This window comes from Ranitomeya variabilis, chromosome 4 (assembly GCF_051348905.1).
Source record: "Ranitomeya variabilis isolate aRanVar5 chromosome 4, aRanVar5.hap1, whole genome shotgun sequence".
Lineage (NCBI taxonomy): Eukaryota > Metazoa > Chordata > Amphibia > Anura > Dendrobatidae > Ranitomeya > Ranitomeya variabilis.
The window spans coordinates 671,972,471-671,991,004 of NC_135235.1; the positions used below are offsets into that span (position 1 = coordinate 671,972,471).

General features: G+C 43.5%; 1 protein-coding gene across 1 annotated transcript; it reads left to right on the forward strand.

Moving 5' to 3' along the window:
- Positions 1-8,264: 8,264 nt before the first annotated feature.
- Positions 8,265-17,732, forward strand: LOC143766288 (uncharacterized). The gene is made up of 7 exons (XM_077253848.1): positions 8,265-8,313; positions 9,541-9,690; positions 9,820-9,999; positions 10,083-10,206; positions 10,290-10,387; positions 10,586-10,676; positions 14,953-17,732. The coding sequence occupies exons 1-7, from the start codon at positions 8,287-8,289 to the stop codon at positions 16,080-16,082; spliced, it is 1,800 nt and encodes a 599-aa protein (XP_077109963.1). The 5' UTR covers positions 8,265-8,286; the 3' UTR covers positions 16,083-17,732.
- Positions 17,733-18,534: the final 802 nt, after the last annotated feature.

Consider the following 18,534-nt stretch of genomic DNA (forward strand, 5'->3'; position numbering starts at 1 on the left):
CCCATTAAAAATCCTGGAACTAGCCGAACACCGTGTAGATCAGCTTACACAAAGTGCAGTATTAAAAACACGTAAAAAACAAACATCGGCCACTCCTCAGAAAAATGATCAAAAAAGATTTACATTTACATTCACTCATAGCCCAATGGACAAAGAAATATATGCAGCGATTAATAAGAACTGGCATGTATTACAAAATGACAGGGAACTAAAAACTTTAGTAACCAATCGACCAAGGTTTGGGTATAAACGCACACGAAATTTAGGTGACTTAATTGTCAGAAATAGATATTCCCCTCCGGTTAATAATTGGCTCACACAAGCCCAACCAATAGGGAATTATAAATGCGGAAATTGCAAGTTTTGCAATTTACGACACGTGGAAAATCCCATTCGTATAGGTCCTGTCTGTCACAAAGTCCATCAGTTAATTACATGTAAAACTCAATTCGTTGTTTATATTATTTTTTGCCCATGTCGGTTCTATTACATTGGTAAAACGATACGCCCGATGGTGACAAGATTTAAAGAGCACTATGCCTCTATTTCCTCGGGGAAAGGCTGTCCCCGTTTCATTAAACACATACGAGATCACCACAACGCTGATCCGAATGTACTAAGCTTTGCAGGCATAGAAATGGTTAAAAATCCCCCACAGGGAGGCGATCGTAACAGAGTCCTCTTGCAACATGAAGCAAGATGGATTTTGGAAACCAATGCTCAAGGACCCTTAGGGCTAAATGATAAACTGGACATGTCTGTCTTTTTGTAAAATTATAACACTTCTGCCTTATTTATAAGTTGTATTTTTCTATGAACTTATATTGCTTATCATCATTATTGTTTGCACATAACTTCTAATGTTGTGGTTTTAATTTTTCACACTCGCGTGAAACAGCGTCATACTATCGCCCATAAAGGACGTGACGTTTTTACTATGTGCCTGTGGACCCGTGGAAGCGCACAAGCGCGAAACGGCCGTCGTCCCTTTCTCTCCTCCGCTACCCGTCTCCCGTTCCCAGCCGCCTCTCCGCATGACACATGTTTTAATATAAAGACGAATAAAGGATATTTATCAAGCAGAGCTGAAGGGTGAGTGCCACATTTCTTTCTCATTTTTATGGACGAATCTTCACCACTTTATGTTGAGCACCCCCCGCCATGCCTGCAAACTGCAACGCTAGGTGAGACCAGCATATTACAGCGTTGAGAAGGGAAAGCCATAGATCTTGAGCCTGGTGCCGTCCGCACGTCTTACAATTATCGCCTAACCCTAACTTTAGCCCCAACCCTAACTTTAGCCCCAACCCTAACTTTACCTCCAACCCTAGCCCTAACCCTACCCCTACCCCTAACCCTAAACGTGACTGAAATACGTGGCACTGAAATACGTGGCACTGAAATACGTGGCACTGAAATACGTGGCACTGAAATACGTGGCACTATGACTGTCAGAAAATGTTCATTAAACGGTTAGGGGTAGAGTTAGGGTTAGGGTTTGGATCCCTTTATCACCTTGATGGTGGTGGGTGGCTTTTCAGTGTGTTTTCTGTTTTTTTTCGAAAAAATGCATGCGTTTTTAACGCAAACAAACGCATGTGCTTAAAAACGTAAGAAAATACTGCAGGTTGTATTTCTGAAAATGAACGCATGCAGAAAAAAAACGCATGCGTTTGAAAACGCGACCAAACGCGTACAAAAAAACCGCATGCGTTTTCAATGTTAAATATAGGGAAAAAACGCATGCGTTTTTTTGTGCAAAAAACGCTGCAGACAAAAACGCAAGTGTGAAACCAGCGACGCTTTTTATAGCAAAAAAGTTTTTGCGTCTCCACATTTTGAGACCTATAATTTTTCCACATTTTGCTCCACAGAGTCATGTGAGGTCTTGTTTTTTGCGGGACGAGTTGACGTTTTTATTGGTAACATTTTCGGACACGTGACCGTTTTTGATCGCTTTTTATTCCGATTTTTGTGAGGCAGAATTACCAAAAACCAGCTATTCATGAATTTCTTTTGGGGGAGGCGTTTATACCGTTCCGCGTTTGGTAAAATTGATAAAGCAGTTTTATTCTTCGGGTCAGTACGATTACAGCGATATCTCATTTATATCATTTTTTTATGTTTTGGCGCTTTTATACGATAAAAACTAAAATATAGAAAAAATAATTATTTTGGTATCGCTTTATTCTCAGGACTATAACTTTTTTATTTTTTTGCTGATGATGCTGTATGGCGGCTTGTTTTTTGCGGGACAAGATAACGTTTTCAGCGGTACCATGGATATTTATATCAGTCTTTTTGATCGCGTGTTATTCCACTTTTTGTTCGGCGGTATGGTAATAAAGCATTGTTTTTTGCCTCGTTTTTTTTTTTTTTTCTTACTACGGTGTTTACTGAAGGGGTTAACTAGTGGGGCAGTTTTATAGGTTGGGTCGTTACGGACGCGGCGATACTAAATATGTGTACTTTTATTGTTTTGTTTTTTTTATTTAGATAAAGAAATGTATTTATGGGAATAATATATATATTTTTTTTATTATTTATTTAGGAATTTTTTTTTTTTTTTTTTTACACATGTGGAAAAATTTTTTTTTTACTTTTTTACTTTGTCCCAGGGGGTAACATCACAGATCATTGATCTGGCAGTGTGCACAGCACTCTGCCAGATCGACGATCTGCTGTGCAGGGCTGCAGGCTTACCAAGTGTCTGCTCTGAGCAGAAACTCGGTAAGCTACCTCCTTCCCTGCAGGACCCGGATGCCGCGGCCATCTTGGATCCGGGACCTGCAGCCAGGAAGGAGGTAGGAGACCCTCGCAGCAACGCGATCACATCGCGTTGCTCCGGGGGTCTCAGGGAAGCCCGCAGGGAGCCCCCTCCCTGCGCGATGCTTCCCTATACCGCCGGTACACTGCGATCATGTTTGATCGCGGTGTGCCGGGGGTTAATGTGCCGGGGGCGGTCCATGACCGCTCCTGGCACATAGTGCCGGATGTCAGCTGCGATATGCAGCTGACACCCGGCCGCGATCGGCTGCGCTCCCCCCGTGAGCGCCGCTGATCGGTGATGACGTACTATCCCGTCGGCGGTCATACGGGCCCACCCCACCTCGACGGGATAGTACGTCAAATGTCGGGAAGGGGTTAATGTTTTCAATTTTCATCCTTTCTTTTCCTCTGTTCTCTCAATTCCCTTCTTCCAGTGTAGAACAGAGCAGACGTAGGGCCCATGATCGGGTGAAGGCTAATTGGTTTTGTAGATTGGAAATTTGGTGGTTATTAGTAGTTTTGGTGGTAGTTGCATCAAGAAAGCATTAGATGCTCATGCTGTGACCATCAAGGCAGAATTTCCTCTTCTTGAAGTTAGGTGATTCTCCTAGAGTGTGCAGTCGGAAGAGTTTTATACTTTTGTAGAATCCAAAAATAAAAGGATAATAGATATATGAATTTTGAGGGGTGCTAAATCAAGCACCAAATCAAGATATAGAGTTTATAGACGTTTGTGGTCTAACAATCAAATGCTAGATACAAATTTACATTAACTTGTTTATATAGCACTATCATATTCCATAGGATCTTACAGACATAAAACTTCCTTGTCACCCCCCAATGGGGGAGGTCTTTTTTGTCCTTTCTCATCCTTGAGTCCTCTACCACAGGCCTGGGAGTTTGAGGGTTCTGCGCAGGATCTTAGTTGTTCCCAGCATTGCACTTTTTTGGACAGAGAATTCAGATATTGCTCCAGGGATCTGTGGTAGCCATTTTCTCAACTTAGAGGTCACTGCTCCAAGTGCTCTTACCACTCGAATCACTGTTGCCTTCACCTTTCACATCTTCTCCAGTTCTTCTTTGAGGCCCTAGTATTTCTCCAGCTTCTCATATTCCTTCTTTCTGATGGTGGTGTCACTTGGCACTGCCACATCTATTATCATTGCTGTCTTCCGATCCTTGTCTACTATAACAATGTTTGGTTGGTTAGCCAACACCTGCTTATCCGTCTGGATCACAGGATTTTAGCCCTTTCATTCTCCACCACTTTTTCTGGGGTCTTCCACCTGGACTTAGGGAGACTTAGCCCATATGCTTTGCAGATGATCCTGTATACAATTCCCGCTACTTGGTTGTGGCGTTCGGTATATGCTGTTTCTGCTTGCATCTTGCATCCTGCCACTATGTGTTAGACTGTTTCTGAGGTTTCTTTGCATAGTCTGCACCTTGGGTCTTGTCTTGTGTGGTGTAGTCATGCTTGAATTATTCATGCACACACAAACCCTAATAAAAGCAATGACGAGTGATGACGTCATGATCCCTTCACCATGTGGTTTTTAATTACATCTAATCACACTTGGTTCCAGCCAACCCATATATGTAGGCTTTACTGAGAGAGGTGTCCACATTCACCCATGCATACAGACATTAGCCTTCGGTGAGTGTTCACATTTGGACAGGGAGGTCAGGGACCCATCAGATTAATGAGACCACCTTGACGATGGTTGATGGGTTCACACTATTTGGCCAAATTCTGTGCAAAGCGTCTCATAAATATTTTTCCAAATGTTCAAAAAGCCATTTTGCTATTCATATTTTATGTACTTCATATTCGACATGCTTTGCCACGATAGAGTGCAACTTTTTTTGTGTATTGTATACCTAATAAAAGCAGGGTATGTGTGGCCGCGCGCACCCTAAGCACAGACAACCCATTACAGCAAGTCAGCACAGAAACTGTGGCTTAGGGCACCTGGCAGCGACTGCTAGCCTGAACACACATGGAAAGTCATGCACCAGCTGCTAAGGACCTCAAAACCCGTGGATAGCTTCCACAGTGGCAGCCAGGGACCCCACATGAAGATGGTCATGCAGCAGAGCAAAGACATCACAGCACATGTGCAGCTACACAGCGGAGCAGGGAACTGAGCCGCATCCATACAGGTAACAGACAACAGTATCCCTGCACATTAGGGGGAGAGGAAAAAGGGTTAAAGCGGAGACATGCAGAGTAACGCCGAAGTAACAAAGTATAAACCCGCCGGCATTACATCCTGTATTTGGCTCCATCCATCTTCCCATCAATTTTAATCCATTTTCCCTGTCCCTGCCGAAGAAAAGCGGGCCCAAACCATGATGCTGCCACCACCATGTTTGACAGTGGGGATGGTGTGTTCAGGGTGATGAGCTCTGTTGCCTTTACGCCAAACATATCATTTGGCATTGTTGCCAAAAAGTTCGATTTTGGTTTCATCTGACCAGAGCACCTTCTTCCACACGTTTGGTGTGTCTCCCAGGTGGCTTGTTGCAAACTTTAAACAACACTTTTTATGGATATCTTTGAGAAATGGCTTTCTTCTTGCCACTCTTCCATAAAGGCCAGATTTGTGCAGTGTCCGACTGATTGTTGTCCTATGGACAGACTGTCCCACCTCAGCTGTAGATCTCTGCAGTTCATCCAGAGTGATCATGGGCCTCTTGGCTGCATCTCTGATCAGTCTTCTCCTTGTTTGAGATGAAAGTTTAGAGGTTTACAGCTGGGTCTTGGTAGATTTGCAGTGGTATGATACTCCTTCCATTTCAATATCACATGCACAGTGTTCCTTGGGATGTTTAAAGTTTTGGAAATCATTTTATATCCAAATCCGGCTTTAAACTTCTCCACAACAGTATCACGGACCTACCTGTTGTGTTCCTTGTTCTTCATGATGCTTTCTGTGCTTCAAACAGAACCCTGAGACTATCACAGAGCAGGTGCATTTATACGGAGACTTGATTACACACAGGTGGATAATATTTATCATCATTAGGCATTTAGGACAACATTGGTTCCTTCAGAGATCTACAATGAACTTCTGGAGTGAGTTTGCTGCACTGAAAGTAAAGGGGCCGAATAATATTGCACTCCTCACTTTTCAGTTTTTGAATTTCCACAAAAATTTTAAATAACCAATAAATTTCGCTCAACTTCACAATTGTGTTTCACTTGTTGATTCTTCACCAATAATTTACATTTGGTGTCTTTATGTTTGAAGCATGATATGTGGGAAAAGGTTGAAAAGTTCAAGGGGGCTGAATACTTTCGCAAGGCATTGAACAACTACTCAAGATAAGAGTGTATGAATATGTCCTGGTATTCATGGATCTCTTCTCTGGTTGGCTGGAAGCCTATCTGGTAAAATGTGCAAATGCTAAAACAGTTATAGACAACTAATAAAAAAAACTGATGCAGATACAGTGTCTCAGAAACCATACAAAATGAAGGGTACACACTTCACTGGAGTGATAATTTAAAGACTGGGTAGAGTGCTTGCCTCTTGCACTCTTTTCAGTCAGACACACTCCAAATAGAAAGATAGGCTTGTCTCCTTTTGAAGTCCTGTTTGGTAGTGCCCCAAAGATAGGTCTGTACAGGTTCTACAAATGCAACACGGTACTACGACAGCCTATGTCCAGGCCTGGCAGAAAAGACTTAAAGTGAACCTGTCAGCAGGATCGTGCCAAGTAACTTACAGACAGTATCAGGTTGGCGCCTTTATACTGATTAGAATGATAACTTGGGTGATGAAATCCGTCTTGTGGTTCTTGTTTAATCTATATTTGTAGTTTTCAGTTAACTCCTTAACGTCCAATGACGGGCAGAGTCCATCATTGGTCGCCTTCCCCTGTTTGGTGCGGGCTCCGGCGATGAGCCGTCAGCTTTTCCGACAAATGACAGCTGATCTGATCAGCTGTCATGTGCCCCTAACAGCTGCAGGTGGAATCACGATCTACCCGTGGCTATTAACATGTTAAATGCCACTGTCAAACTGACTGCGGCATTTAACATGCATGCGCAGAAAGCGCATCATTACCTCCTCCCTTTGGCGCCGGTGTCACATGACCGCGAGTTACCTATTAACCCATAGCATAACTGCATGACAACCCGGGGTCAGCAGAAGACCCCTGTGGTTGTCATAGCCGGATAGCTATGAGCGCCGCCCAGCGGTCAGCAAGTGAGCACCTCATACACACGCGGCTCCAATCCGTACACCTCATACACATGGCTCCAATCCGTACACCTCTACACACTGCTCCTCTCCGTACACCTCTATACACGCGGCTCCGCTTCGTACACCTCGTATACATACGGCTCCGCTCCTTACACCCCGTACACACGTGGCTCCGCTCTGTACACCTTGTACACACACTGCTCCTCTCCGCATACCTCATACACACACGGCTCCGCTCCGTACACCTCATACACACATGGCTCCTCTCCGTACACCTCTATACACGCGGCTCTGCTTCGTACACCTCGTATACATACGGCTCCGCTCCGTACACCTCGTACACACTTGGCTCCGCTCCGTACACCTCATACACACATGGCTCCGCTCCGTACACCTCATACACACATGGCTCCTCTCCGTATGCCTCTATACACGCGGCTCCGCTTCGTACACCTCGTATACATACGGCTCCACTCTGTACACCTCGTACACACACGGCTCCGCTCTGTACACCTCGTACACACACGGCTCCGCTCTGTACACATCATACACACACGGCTCCGCTCACCTCGTACACACACGGCTCCGCTCCGTACGGCTCCGCTCCGCTCACCTCGTACACACACGGCTCTGCTCCGTACACCTCGTACACACACGGCTCCGCTTTGTACACCTCGTATACATACGGCTCCGCTCCTTACACCCCGTACACACACGGCTCCACTCCGTACACCTCATACACACACGGCTCCGCTCCGTACACCTCGTACACACACGGCTCCACTCCATACACCTCATACACACACGGCTCCTCTCCGTACACCTCGTACACACACGGCTCCGCTTTGTACACCTCGTATACATACGGCTCCGCTCCTTACACACACGGCTCCGCTCCGTACACCTCATACACACACGGCTCTGCTCCGTACACCTCGTACACACACGGCTCTGCTCCGTACACCTCGTACACACACGGCTGTGCTCCGTACACCTCGTATACATACGGCTCCTCTCCGTACACCTCGTACACACACGGCTCCTCTCCGTACACCTCGTACACACACGGCTCCTCTCCGTACACCTCGTACACACACGGCTCCGCTCCGTACACCTCGTACACACACGGCTCTGCTACATCCACCCTGTAAACCCCTCCTGACCCCACACATAAACTTCCCCTCATCCAGCACCATGACAACCAGCACAGCAGAGTCCTGCATACACTGAGGCCCCTGATCATGTGACCCCTGACTCCTCCCCTCCTGTGACCTCATCACAGGTCCTGTGCACAGAGCAGCCATATATGTGGTGTGCGGCTCTGCAGGTGGAGGTAGGTGCTGGAGATTCCCCATTACTAGGACCTGTTATCCATGTTATTAACCTCTTCAGCCCCGGTATCTGTGTGGTGACCCTCCAGGAGACATTTCTTCTTCCTCTCCCTGTGATATAGCTGTATGAGGGGCTGCTCTCTGCGGTGTCCTCTGTACGGTGTAATAGAAGCATATTGGGGACATATAATCCTTGGAAACAGAACTTATTATCTCATTTCTTGCCGCTGTGTCTGTATTTTCCCTCCTTTATGTAGAACCGTCCTATCGTTACTTTGTTTGGCCCCCGGTTCTTCCATGTTGTTCCCGGATGGGGCGATGGAGGCAGCTCTTCCTTCGGTGTCGCCTCCTCAGAGGTCGATCAGCAGAGATCGGAGTTATCTCTGATCACGGCTGTTACTTTGGACTCTCAGTGCTCAGTCAATAGTATTTTAAGGTGTCCAGTTTGACATCTTAATCACGGTGATCATAGAGGCTTAGAAGCAGTTCCTGGGCGATCACTGTGATTAATATCAGGCACGGAGTGTGATCGGCCTCAGTACAGTCATGTACAGTTACATCAAGGTACAGGAAGCCGTAAGATCTTCATTGCCATCTATGTAATGCCTGATAAGGTAACAAACAATTGTTCTTAAAGGAGTGATTCCATAGGGAGCATCAGCGACGTATGTATTGGATATGCCATAAATGTACATGTGGGTCCCAATACTAGGACATGTATCTATGTTTACTATTTGGATTCATCGCACACTGCATCTATTTTCAAACTTTGGAGTCTGCAGAAGTAATAAATATAATTAACAAATTCAAATTAGATTTATCCAGGAGATCTGCAACTACTTGGCTCCGGTGACTACTGCTATCACGTCATTTTTGATCATGTAACTATGATTCCTGTGTTAATGACTCAGACATGAATGAACTATATGGAAAAAATGAATTTATCAGACTTGTGTTGAGGGAACGACTGACATGGAGGAAGAAACTGTTACCGTGCGTCATATAGTATAAATAGGTCGATGATCCGTGTAACAGAGCCATACATTATGCTCTGGCATTATACACTTGGCAAGATGATGTCAAGTCAATGTGTAAAGCTCTAGGATGGGTAAAAGATTGTGGTGTGGCAGAGAGCTAGGATGGTGAAATCCTTACTCTGTTATTCCTTCTCTGCTCACTTCCTCTTCGGAACGTCCAGGTGATATGTTGTTTTTCTTTTTCCGATTCAGGTCCATAAAATATTGGATGATCTCAGTGGAGATCTTCTATATAAGAGAGTCTTCCTGATTGACCCTTCAGAAATGGATAGGGACAGAGACAAGATGGCAGAGAGGATATTACACCTCACCCTAGAGATCCTCTTCCGGCTTACTGGAGAGGTGAGAGATTCTGATGACGTCACATTACATCATTCTTAGCTATGGGAATAACAGATGGACAGAACTGGAGAGGTGAGGACTCTGGAAATGTCTGTAGTGAGATTTATTAATGTGTCTCTCCATAACCAGGATTACACAGTAGTGAAGAAGACCTCTAGTGAGCGCTGTCAGACCCCTGTGTCTGAGGGATGGGGAAGACCCCTGAGCCCAATCACAGGGCCTCCACCTCACTCCCTGATACATGAGGACATCAATGACCAGAAGATCCTAGAACTCATCTACAAGATGATTGAGCTGCTGACTGGAGAGGTGACACTGCTGGGAATGCTGGGACATTATACAGTAACTCTATGAAGGGATCGGGGGGATGACGGTATCATTGTATGTGTCAGGTTCCTATAAGGTGTCAGGATGTCTCCGTCTATTTCTCCATGGAGGAGTGGGAGTATTTAGAAGGAAACAAAGATCTGTACAAGGACGTCATGATGGAAGATCCCCAGCCCCTCACATCACCAGGTAATAGACAGTACTAAATACACACGGCCTATAATTATTTGTTTAGAAAGAAAGAATTCAGTCCCTGTATGTGTTTCCTCCAGTTCTATCCAGTAAGAGGACAACACCAGAGAGATGTCCCCATCCTCTTCTTCCACAGGACTGTGAACAAGAAGATCCCAATGTTTCTCAAGATCATCAGGTAGATGGAGAGAAAGTGTAATAAAATCTCCCCTATGATGTGTAGATGGCTGTGTAGATCTTGTGTTCAGTCTTGTTTCATCCACCAGTATTATATGTTTTATATTTGTGTAATGAGAAAGGAGGAGATGGCAGGATTAGAGCTGATCATAGATGTGACTTCTCCATCTGTCTGTGACTTTTGCAATATTTTCTTCAGGGTGAAGACCTGACCCATATTAATACTACAGAGACATATGTGAGGAATGATGATCAGTGTGAAGAGGAGATTACTACAGATAATGATCTGTGTGAGTAATAACAACTAAATGCAGAAAAGGGTTATATTTTTATCATTTGTACCCAAAAGTAAGGATGAGCAAACCGAAACTGCAGAGTTTGGGGATAGTACCGGACACTCCGTGTCCAGCGCCTTAGTTCAAACATGGACTTTTTCCCATAAAGGCTAAGCAATCGGCTGTGAACTTTTATTAATAGCCAGGGAACATTTAGGGCTAATGGCCCCTTTCCCAGATTATTAATATCATCCCCCAGCTGTCGGCTTTCCCTCTGCTGGTTTTTGAAAATTAGGCAGGAGAGCACGCCATCTTTTTTTATTTATTTAAAAACAGAAAAAGAAAACATAAAGCACTGATTATGTAGCACACTGACATTTATCGTGTTCCTCATCACTATCTCTATCTTTGAACATCTTTGATACATAACACTCTTTAATTTCTGTTCTGCATTTCATTCCATACGTATCACACTGACAGCACACAGACATATAGGGAACACATGGATGTGACACACGGACAGCAATCTGATGCATGGATGTTGAATACGGATAGCACACAGATACAGACCACAGTTCTCTCAAGTACTGTCGTTTTCCAGTACAGGAATCACCAGGGCATGTGAAGGAGGCCTAAGGTTGATGTCCGCTTTCTCCTGTGCCACTGAGTCTTTGGGAAGCTATAGCATAAAGTCATTCCAGAACCTCCTGGTTATGGGATTACTACATGCAGAGCGGGATTCCACTACCTTTGTGTCCGCTCTCAGTAAAAGAACGAGATGCCTTTCTTTCCATTATCCCACTGCTGCTGCACATTTTACTAAGCTGTCATCAAATGATAACATCACTACAATGGATAACATTTAGTAACGGCTTACTGGAAAAAGCGAGATCTCATTCTCAGTTCGAGACAAGCCAAGAAGGTTTGTGGGATTCCACTCTGATCCCACTACCAGGAAGTTCAGGCCTGACTTTGGTAAAAAGGTGGACCCTTTCTGGGGCATTATGAGTACTTATGAGTGTGTTTGACACTAAGGCCGGGGTCACACTAGACCGTAATACGGACGAGTGCTATGCGATAAAAAATCGCATAGCACTCGGCCCAATGTTAATCTATGGTGCAGCTCCCATCATCCGATATTTTCTCCACCGTATTTCGGATCCGAGGGAACTCGCATCATGCTGCGATTGTCAGCGTATCTCGGCCGAGACTCGCCAATGCAAGTCTATGGGTGCGAGAAAAAATCGGATTACACACGGACCATGCGTGTGCATTGCGAGAAATACGCAGCGGTGTTCTATAGAAAAGCCGGTAATTCAATTGCCGGCTTTGCATTTCTCCTTCACAAACCCGACAGGATATGAGACATGGTTTACATACAGTAAACCATCTCATATCCCCCTTTTTTTTGCATATTCCACACTACTAATGTTAGTAGTGTGTATGTGCAAAATTTCAGCGCTGTAGCTGCTAAAATAAAGGGTTAAATGGCGGAAAAAATTGGCGTGGGCTCCCGCGCAATTTTCTCCGCCAGAGTGGTAAAGCCAGTGACTGAGGGCAGATATTAATAGCCTAGAGAGGGTCCATGGTTATTGGCCCCCCCGTGGCTAAAAACAACTGCCCCCAGCCACCCCAGAAAAGGCACATCTGGAAGATGCGCCTATTCTGGCACTTGGCCACTCTCTTCCCACTCCCGTGTAGCGGTGGGATATGGGGTAATGAAGGGTTAATGCCACCTTGCTATTGTAAGGTGACATTAAGCCGGGTTAATAATGGAGAGGCGTCAATTATGTCACCTATCCATTATTAATCCAATTGTATGAAAGGGTTAAAAAACACACATACACATGATTTAAAAGTATTTTAATGAAATAAACACAGCGGTTGTTTTAATAATTTATTGCTCTCTCAATCCATCAGCAACACCCTCGCTTGGAAAAATAATAAACGCACAAGATACATACCCTCTGATGTCCTATCACGTCCAACGAGGTAATCCATCTGAAGGGGTTAACTAATATTACAGGCACGAGCTGCGATAAACCACTCGCTCGTGCCTGTAATCCCCGGGTGCTGAAAGGAAAGCAGTGATCTATACTTACATTGAGTCGCGGTGATGCGCCCCTGCTGGATGTTCTCATGAACTGCAGCCTGGGAACTTTTTCCCACGCTCCAGGTCATATGAGGACATCCACCAGGGGGCGCATCACCGCGACTGAAGGAAATGTAGGTCAATGACCTACATTTCATTCATTCGCCGGGGATTACAGGCACGGAGCACACCGCTGCATTAGCAGGGCTCCTGCCTGTAAAATATTTTAACCCCTTCAGATCATGGATTACCTCGTGGGACGTGACGGTTCAGCTGAGGGTATGTATCTTGTGCGTTTATTATTTTTCCAAGCGAGGGTGTTGCTGATGGATTGAGAGAGCAATAAAATACTGAAACAACCGCTGTGTTTATTTCATTAAAATAATTTTTAATAATGTGTGTGTGTGTGTTTTTTAACCCTTTCAGACAATTGGATTAATAATGGATAGGTGTCATCATTGACGCCTCTCCATTATTAATCTGGCTTAATGTCACCTTACAATAGCAAGGTGGCATTAACCCTTCATTACCCCATAGCCCACCGCTACAGGGAGTGGGAAGAGAGTGGCCAAGTGCCAGAATAGGCGCATCTTCCAGATGTGCCTTTTCTGGGGTGGCTGGGGGCAGATGTTTTTAGCCAGGGGGGGCCAATAACCATGGACCCTCTCCTGGCTATTAATATCTGCCCTCAGTCACTGGCTTTACCATTCTGGCGGAGAAAATTGCGCGGGAGCCCACGCCAATTTTTTCCGCCATTTAACCCTTTATTTTAGCAGCTACAGCGCTGAAATTTTGCACATACACACTACTAACATTAGTAGTGTGGAATATGCAAAAAAAAGGGGGATATGAGATGGTTTACTGTATGTAATCATGTCTCATATCCTGTCGGGTTTAGGCAGGAGAAATGCAAAGCCGGCAATTGAATTACCGGCTTTTCACAGATATCGCGCTGAATGAAATATAAATACAGAATATATATATATGTGTCTCAATGATATATATATATATATATTTCATAGAACCATATGGAAAAGAAAAAGAAATATGGTTGGCACTGAACGTACTTTGAATGTCCATTTAAAACTGTTGCAGCTGTGGAGCTTAAATATCCGGGGGTTAATGCTCACTTAGGGAAATCGGGCGGTGCTCAGCCGTAGAAGATAACACATCCAAATGCAGCAATGTAATAGAAAAGAAAAGGCGGCACTCACCCTTTGTTCTTCCGTTTTTGAAAAATCACTTTAATCCATGACGAACAAGCTTACAAACAAGTGCGGAATCGGCTAAGGCATAGGAGTGGAGAGGGAGCGGTGAAGACAAGACGGACAAGTCCGTCTTGTCTTCACCGCTCCCTCTCCACTCCTATGCCTTAGCCGATTCCGCACTTGTTTGTAAGCTTGTTCGTCATGGATTAAAGTGATTTTTCAAAAACGGAAGAACAAAGGGTGAGTGCCGCCTTTTCTTTTCTATTACATTGCTATATATATATATATCATTATATATATATATATATATATATATATATATATATATATATATATATATATACTGTATATATGTTTTCCCGAACATTTGAGCACATAAATCCATTAGATGTCGGTTTTGCAAGCTTGCGAGAAAATCTCGGCATACGGATGCCATACGGATGTCACACGGATGTCACACTGATCATTTGATGCGAGGAAATCGCATCCTCGCACTGCACACGGATCACTGTTTTTGAAACATTTGTGCGATTCTCGGCCGTGAAAAACGGACCGTTTTTTTATACGTTAAGTGTGTCCCCGGCCTAACTTATATTATCACTAGTCTGGGAACAGCTCACTCTTTACTTAAATAAAAAGCCCCAGATTGTGTTTGAATACCTATAACCAATCTGTGATTTAATGTCTTATTTTAAGCTATTACACAATCTTCAATGCCTGTTCTGTTTTATATGCGGTACATATAACCTGACCTCTTCCTTGCTAAACTTTTATACTCATGCATTTTCCAAGAACTTTCTGCACAAGTTTGACTATGCATGGCCAAACTTATTCAGAGATATGGGTTCTTTCTTACATAATTGGATCCATTACTGATTATCAGAAATTGCAGTTTTGAGAATTTTCTTTTATAAAGGAACATTATAAAATATCAATATAATTTCAAGATCATATTATTCAAAAATAATAAAATGTGTTTGTTTCTTGACAGATAACTGTACCAGGCCCTTAGAGGGACATCTATTATGCTCAGATTCGAATACAGATGATCTTTTTGCACATGATATAAATGAAGAGAATGCCTTTATCTCAGATATACAGCCAGCCCTCTACAGCAAAGATCAATCATCTGATCATTTCCAACAGGTCCTATCTCCTGATTCATCACAGACTGTTAAACAAACTAAAAGTCACAGAAGGGATGTTGAAAATGAAAAAGCCTACATTGGGGAGAAGCCATTTTTATGTTCAGAATGTGGGAAACGGTTTACTGCTAAATGGAGTCTTGTTACACATCAGAGAACTCACACAGGGGAGAAGCCATATTCATGTCCACAATGTGGAAAATGTTTTTCACAGAAGTCGCATCTTGTTGAGCATCAAAAGTCTCACACGGGTTTGAAGCCATTTTCCTGTTCTGAATGTGGGAAATATTTTACCAAAAAAGCACATCTTGTTACACATCAGAAAACTCACACGGGAGAGAAGCCGTTTTCATGCCCAGAATGTAAGAAATGTTTCAGTCGGAAATCAAATCTTATCACCCATCAACAAACCCACTCTGGTGAGAAGCCATTTCTATGTTCAGAATGTGGCAAATGTTTTGGTCATAAATCAGATCTTGTTAGACATCAGAGAATTCATACAGGGGAGAAACCATATTCATGTTCAGAATGTGGCAAATCTTTTAATCAGAAATCAATTCTTGTTGATCATAAAAAAACTCACACAGGGGAGAAGCCATATTCTTGTTCTGAATGTGAGAAATGTTTTAATCAGAAATCAGATCTCGTTAGACATCAGAGAATTCACACAGGGGAGAAGCCATTTGCATGCTCAAAGTGTAGGAAATGTTTTATAGATAAATCAAGTCTGGTTAAACATGAAAGAATACACACAGAAGTGAAGCTATTTACATGCCCGGAATGTGGGAAATGCTTTATTTGGAAATCAAGTCTTCTTGATCATTTAAAAACTCACTCGGGGGAGAAGTCAATTTCTTGTTCTGAATGTGAGAAATGTGGTTCTGAAAAGTTAAGTTACACTCATCTAGCTAACACGGGTCAAAAGCTCTTTTCATACTCTGAATGTAAAAAATGTTTTTCGCTTCAGTATTTTTGATAATGTTAATAAACTAACATTATGCAACAGATGCACATTTGTTATCTGGGTCAATATGTAATGAGTTGGCTAAGGCTATGTGCCCACAATCAGGAAATAGCACCTTTTTTGGTTGTAACGTATTCGCTCCATCTAAAACGCTGCTTTCTAATCATGCAGTTAAATCTGAATGTTCATTGAAGTGTCTCCACTGCAGATAATTAAAATTCTTGTAAACCCACACCGTGGGTGTTTACAAAGCGTTAAATAGAAGCACATTGAGCATGGGATTTCTATAAATTCCCATCCACTGTGCTTTTATTGTAGAATGCAGCGTTTTGAAACGTATTCAATTACTCATCCATATACTATTAAGTGGTCAGTGGTACATTTTTGGTGATATATGACAGTCCAAAAAAAGTGTTGAAAAATGTTTCTGTATTCAGTTACTTATCCATAAAGTATGACTTGCTCTGTGGGTGACAAAGATGGCAGAATAACTCAAGACTCCCGAGGGAGTGATGGGAAGAATATCCGAGCCAGAGGAAGCTGGCTCGACAGTGGAGGTGGCAGGAGCCTGTGGTCTGGAACCAGCCGCTTTCCCTAAATCGCCAAGCCCCAAACATAGGCCCAAACTCTTGCCGCAGCATTCACTGCTGGTATTCTTGCAGACAGGAGATCCAGAAACTGGTGTGTGGACTGTGGGGTCTAGGCTGGTTGGAAGAGACAAGGAGTCGAGTCACGACAAGGGCTGGAGAAATGCTAGCAGGCCCTCTAGCCGCAAGGTACCGACAGTTGGCATCCTGAGGGGAAGTTGGTATGTATGACTGGCAGTGGAGATAGGTGTCCATAGAAGAGTTTGAGACCCATCATCACATCTCGATAAACCATCGGGTAGTAGAGACGGAACACTTGCCTCGAAGGCTGCAAGAGCTGATGGCTGAAACCAGGATAACATTCCTCAAAATGGAGGGGCAACATCGCTGGTATGCGGTGGGTGTCATCTGAGAAGGAAGGGAGCAGGATGAACCCTTCTTGAGGAATGAATGGACCTGGGAGAGGCACCTCGAGGCAGGGCAACTACCACCCCAGAGAGATCAGACTGTCCTTTTGGATTCCTCACCTATCCGAGAGAAGACAATGGTGCAGGTGACATGGGGCTATCTCCCATTTCTACATGTCAGGGGCTCTGGCACTTCCTGAATACCTGAAGCTGGATCACTTACTGTCCAGGCACCTGGGAATCTAGCTACAGGAAGCAGGTGGAGGCAGCCTCCCGAGGAAGGAGAAGAAGAAGCGCACACCCGAAGAGGATTACTTTATTACCCTCCTTGTAATTTTTTCATGGCTTTGCACTTTGTGCAAAGCTTATAAATGCTTATATGAGTGTTGAAGTACAGCAACTACACTTTCAAAATATTTGAGGTCCCTCAGTTGTTTCCTTTCTTATGTCTATGGATGACCCTCCATTTTTTTCCTGCCTTTGCACTTTCTGCAAAGCCTTTGAGTGTACGAGTACATCAACTAAATTTACAAATATTTACGTTTACAAATTTTTCATTGATTCAATTATTCATCCATACAGTTTAACCTGTTTCTTGCTACTTTACAATGTTATGTAACACTACAAAAAAAGCATTTAAAAATGTTCTGGATTTAATTACTCATCCATACAACATTCAGAGCTGTTACATTTTGGTGGTATATAACACTACAAAAAAGCATTGAAAAATATACTTATTATACTATTCCGTGTTCTGTGGTACATTTCGATGGCATATAACTGTCCGAAAAAGCATTGAAAAATTATTCTGTATACAATTGCTCAACCACATACTATTATGTGGTCAATGGTACATTTCAATCTCATATAACACTCCCAAAAAGCGATGAAGCATTTTTTCTGTATTTAACTAGTCATCCATCCTGAAGCTAATTTGTCTAGTAGAGAAACCGCACACATCGGCAAAGTTATTGAAAGGAATGACAGAACAGACAAATCTGTGGCTTTTGCCGCTGAGCCTACAACCAGGCATGGTCGTGTGTGATAAAGGGCAAAATCTAGTAGAGGCTTTGAAGCTTGGCATGTACCATGTGTGTCCCATGTGCTCAACTTGGTAGCTCAGCGGTTTCTGAAGACATAATAATCTTTATATAGCGCCAATATATTCCACAACGCTTTACAGTTTGACAGTTTCAAACACAACAGTCATAAGTAACTGTTAACAATAATACAAGCAAAAATAAAATGACCCTGCTTGTGAGAGCTCACAATTTACAGTGAGGTGGGGGAGATACAGGTGTGTATTTACAATGATGGTCCAGCCATCTTGAGGGAGTGTGGGATAGATAGAGATAGTGAATGGGCTACACACACTTGCACATAAAATGACTTTGATTAGGGATGGTGAACAAAAGTGTTTTGAGGAAGTGCCTAAAACTCTGCAAGTTGTGGCTGGTCCTAATTTCTTCA

Coding starts and splice junctions, on each gene's coding strand:
- LOC143766288 (XM_077253848.1), top strand. CDS start 8,287: ATGTGGTGTGCGGCTCTGCAGGTGGAG. Junction 8,314..9,540: donor GTGCGGCTCTGCAGGTGGAG/GTAGGTGCTGGA, acceptor TTTCCGATTCAG/GTCCATAAAATATTGGATGA. Junction 10,000..10,082: donor TTGAGCTGCTGACTGGAGAG/GTGACACTGCTG, acceptor TGTATGTGTCAG/GTTCCTATAAGGTGTCAGGA.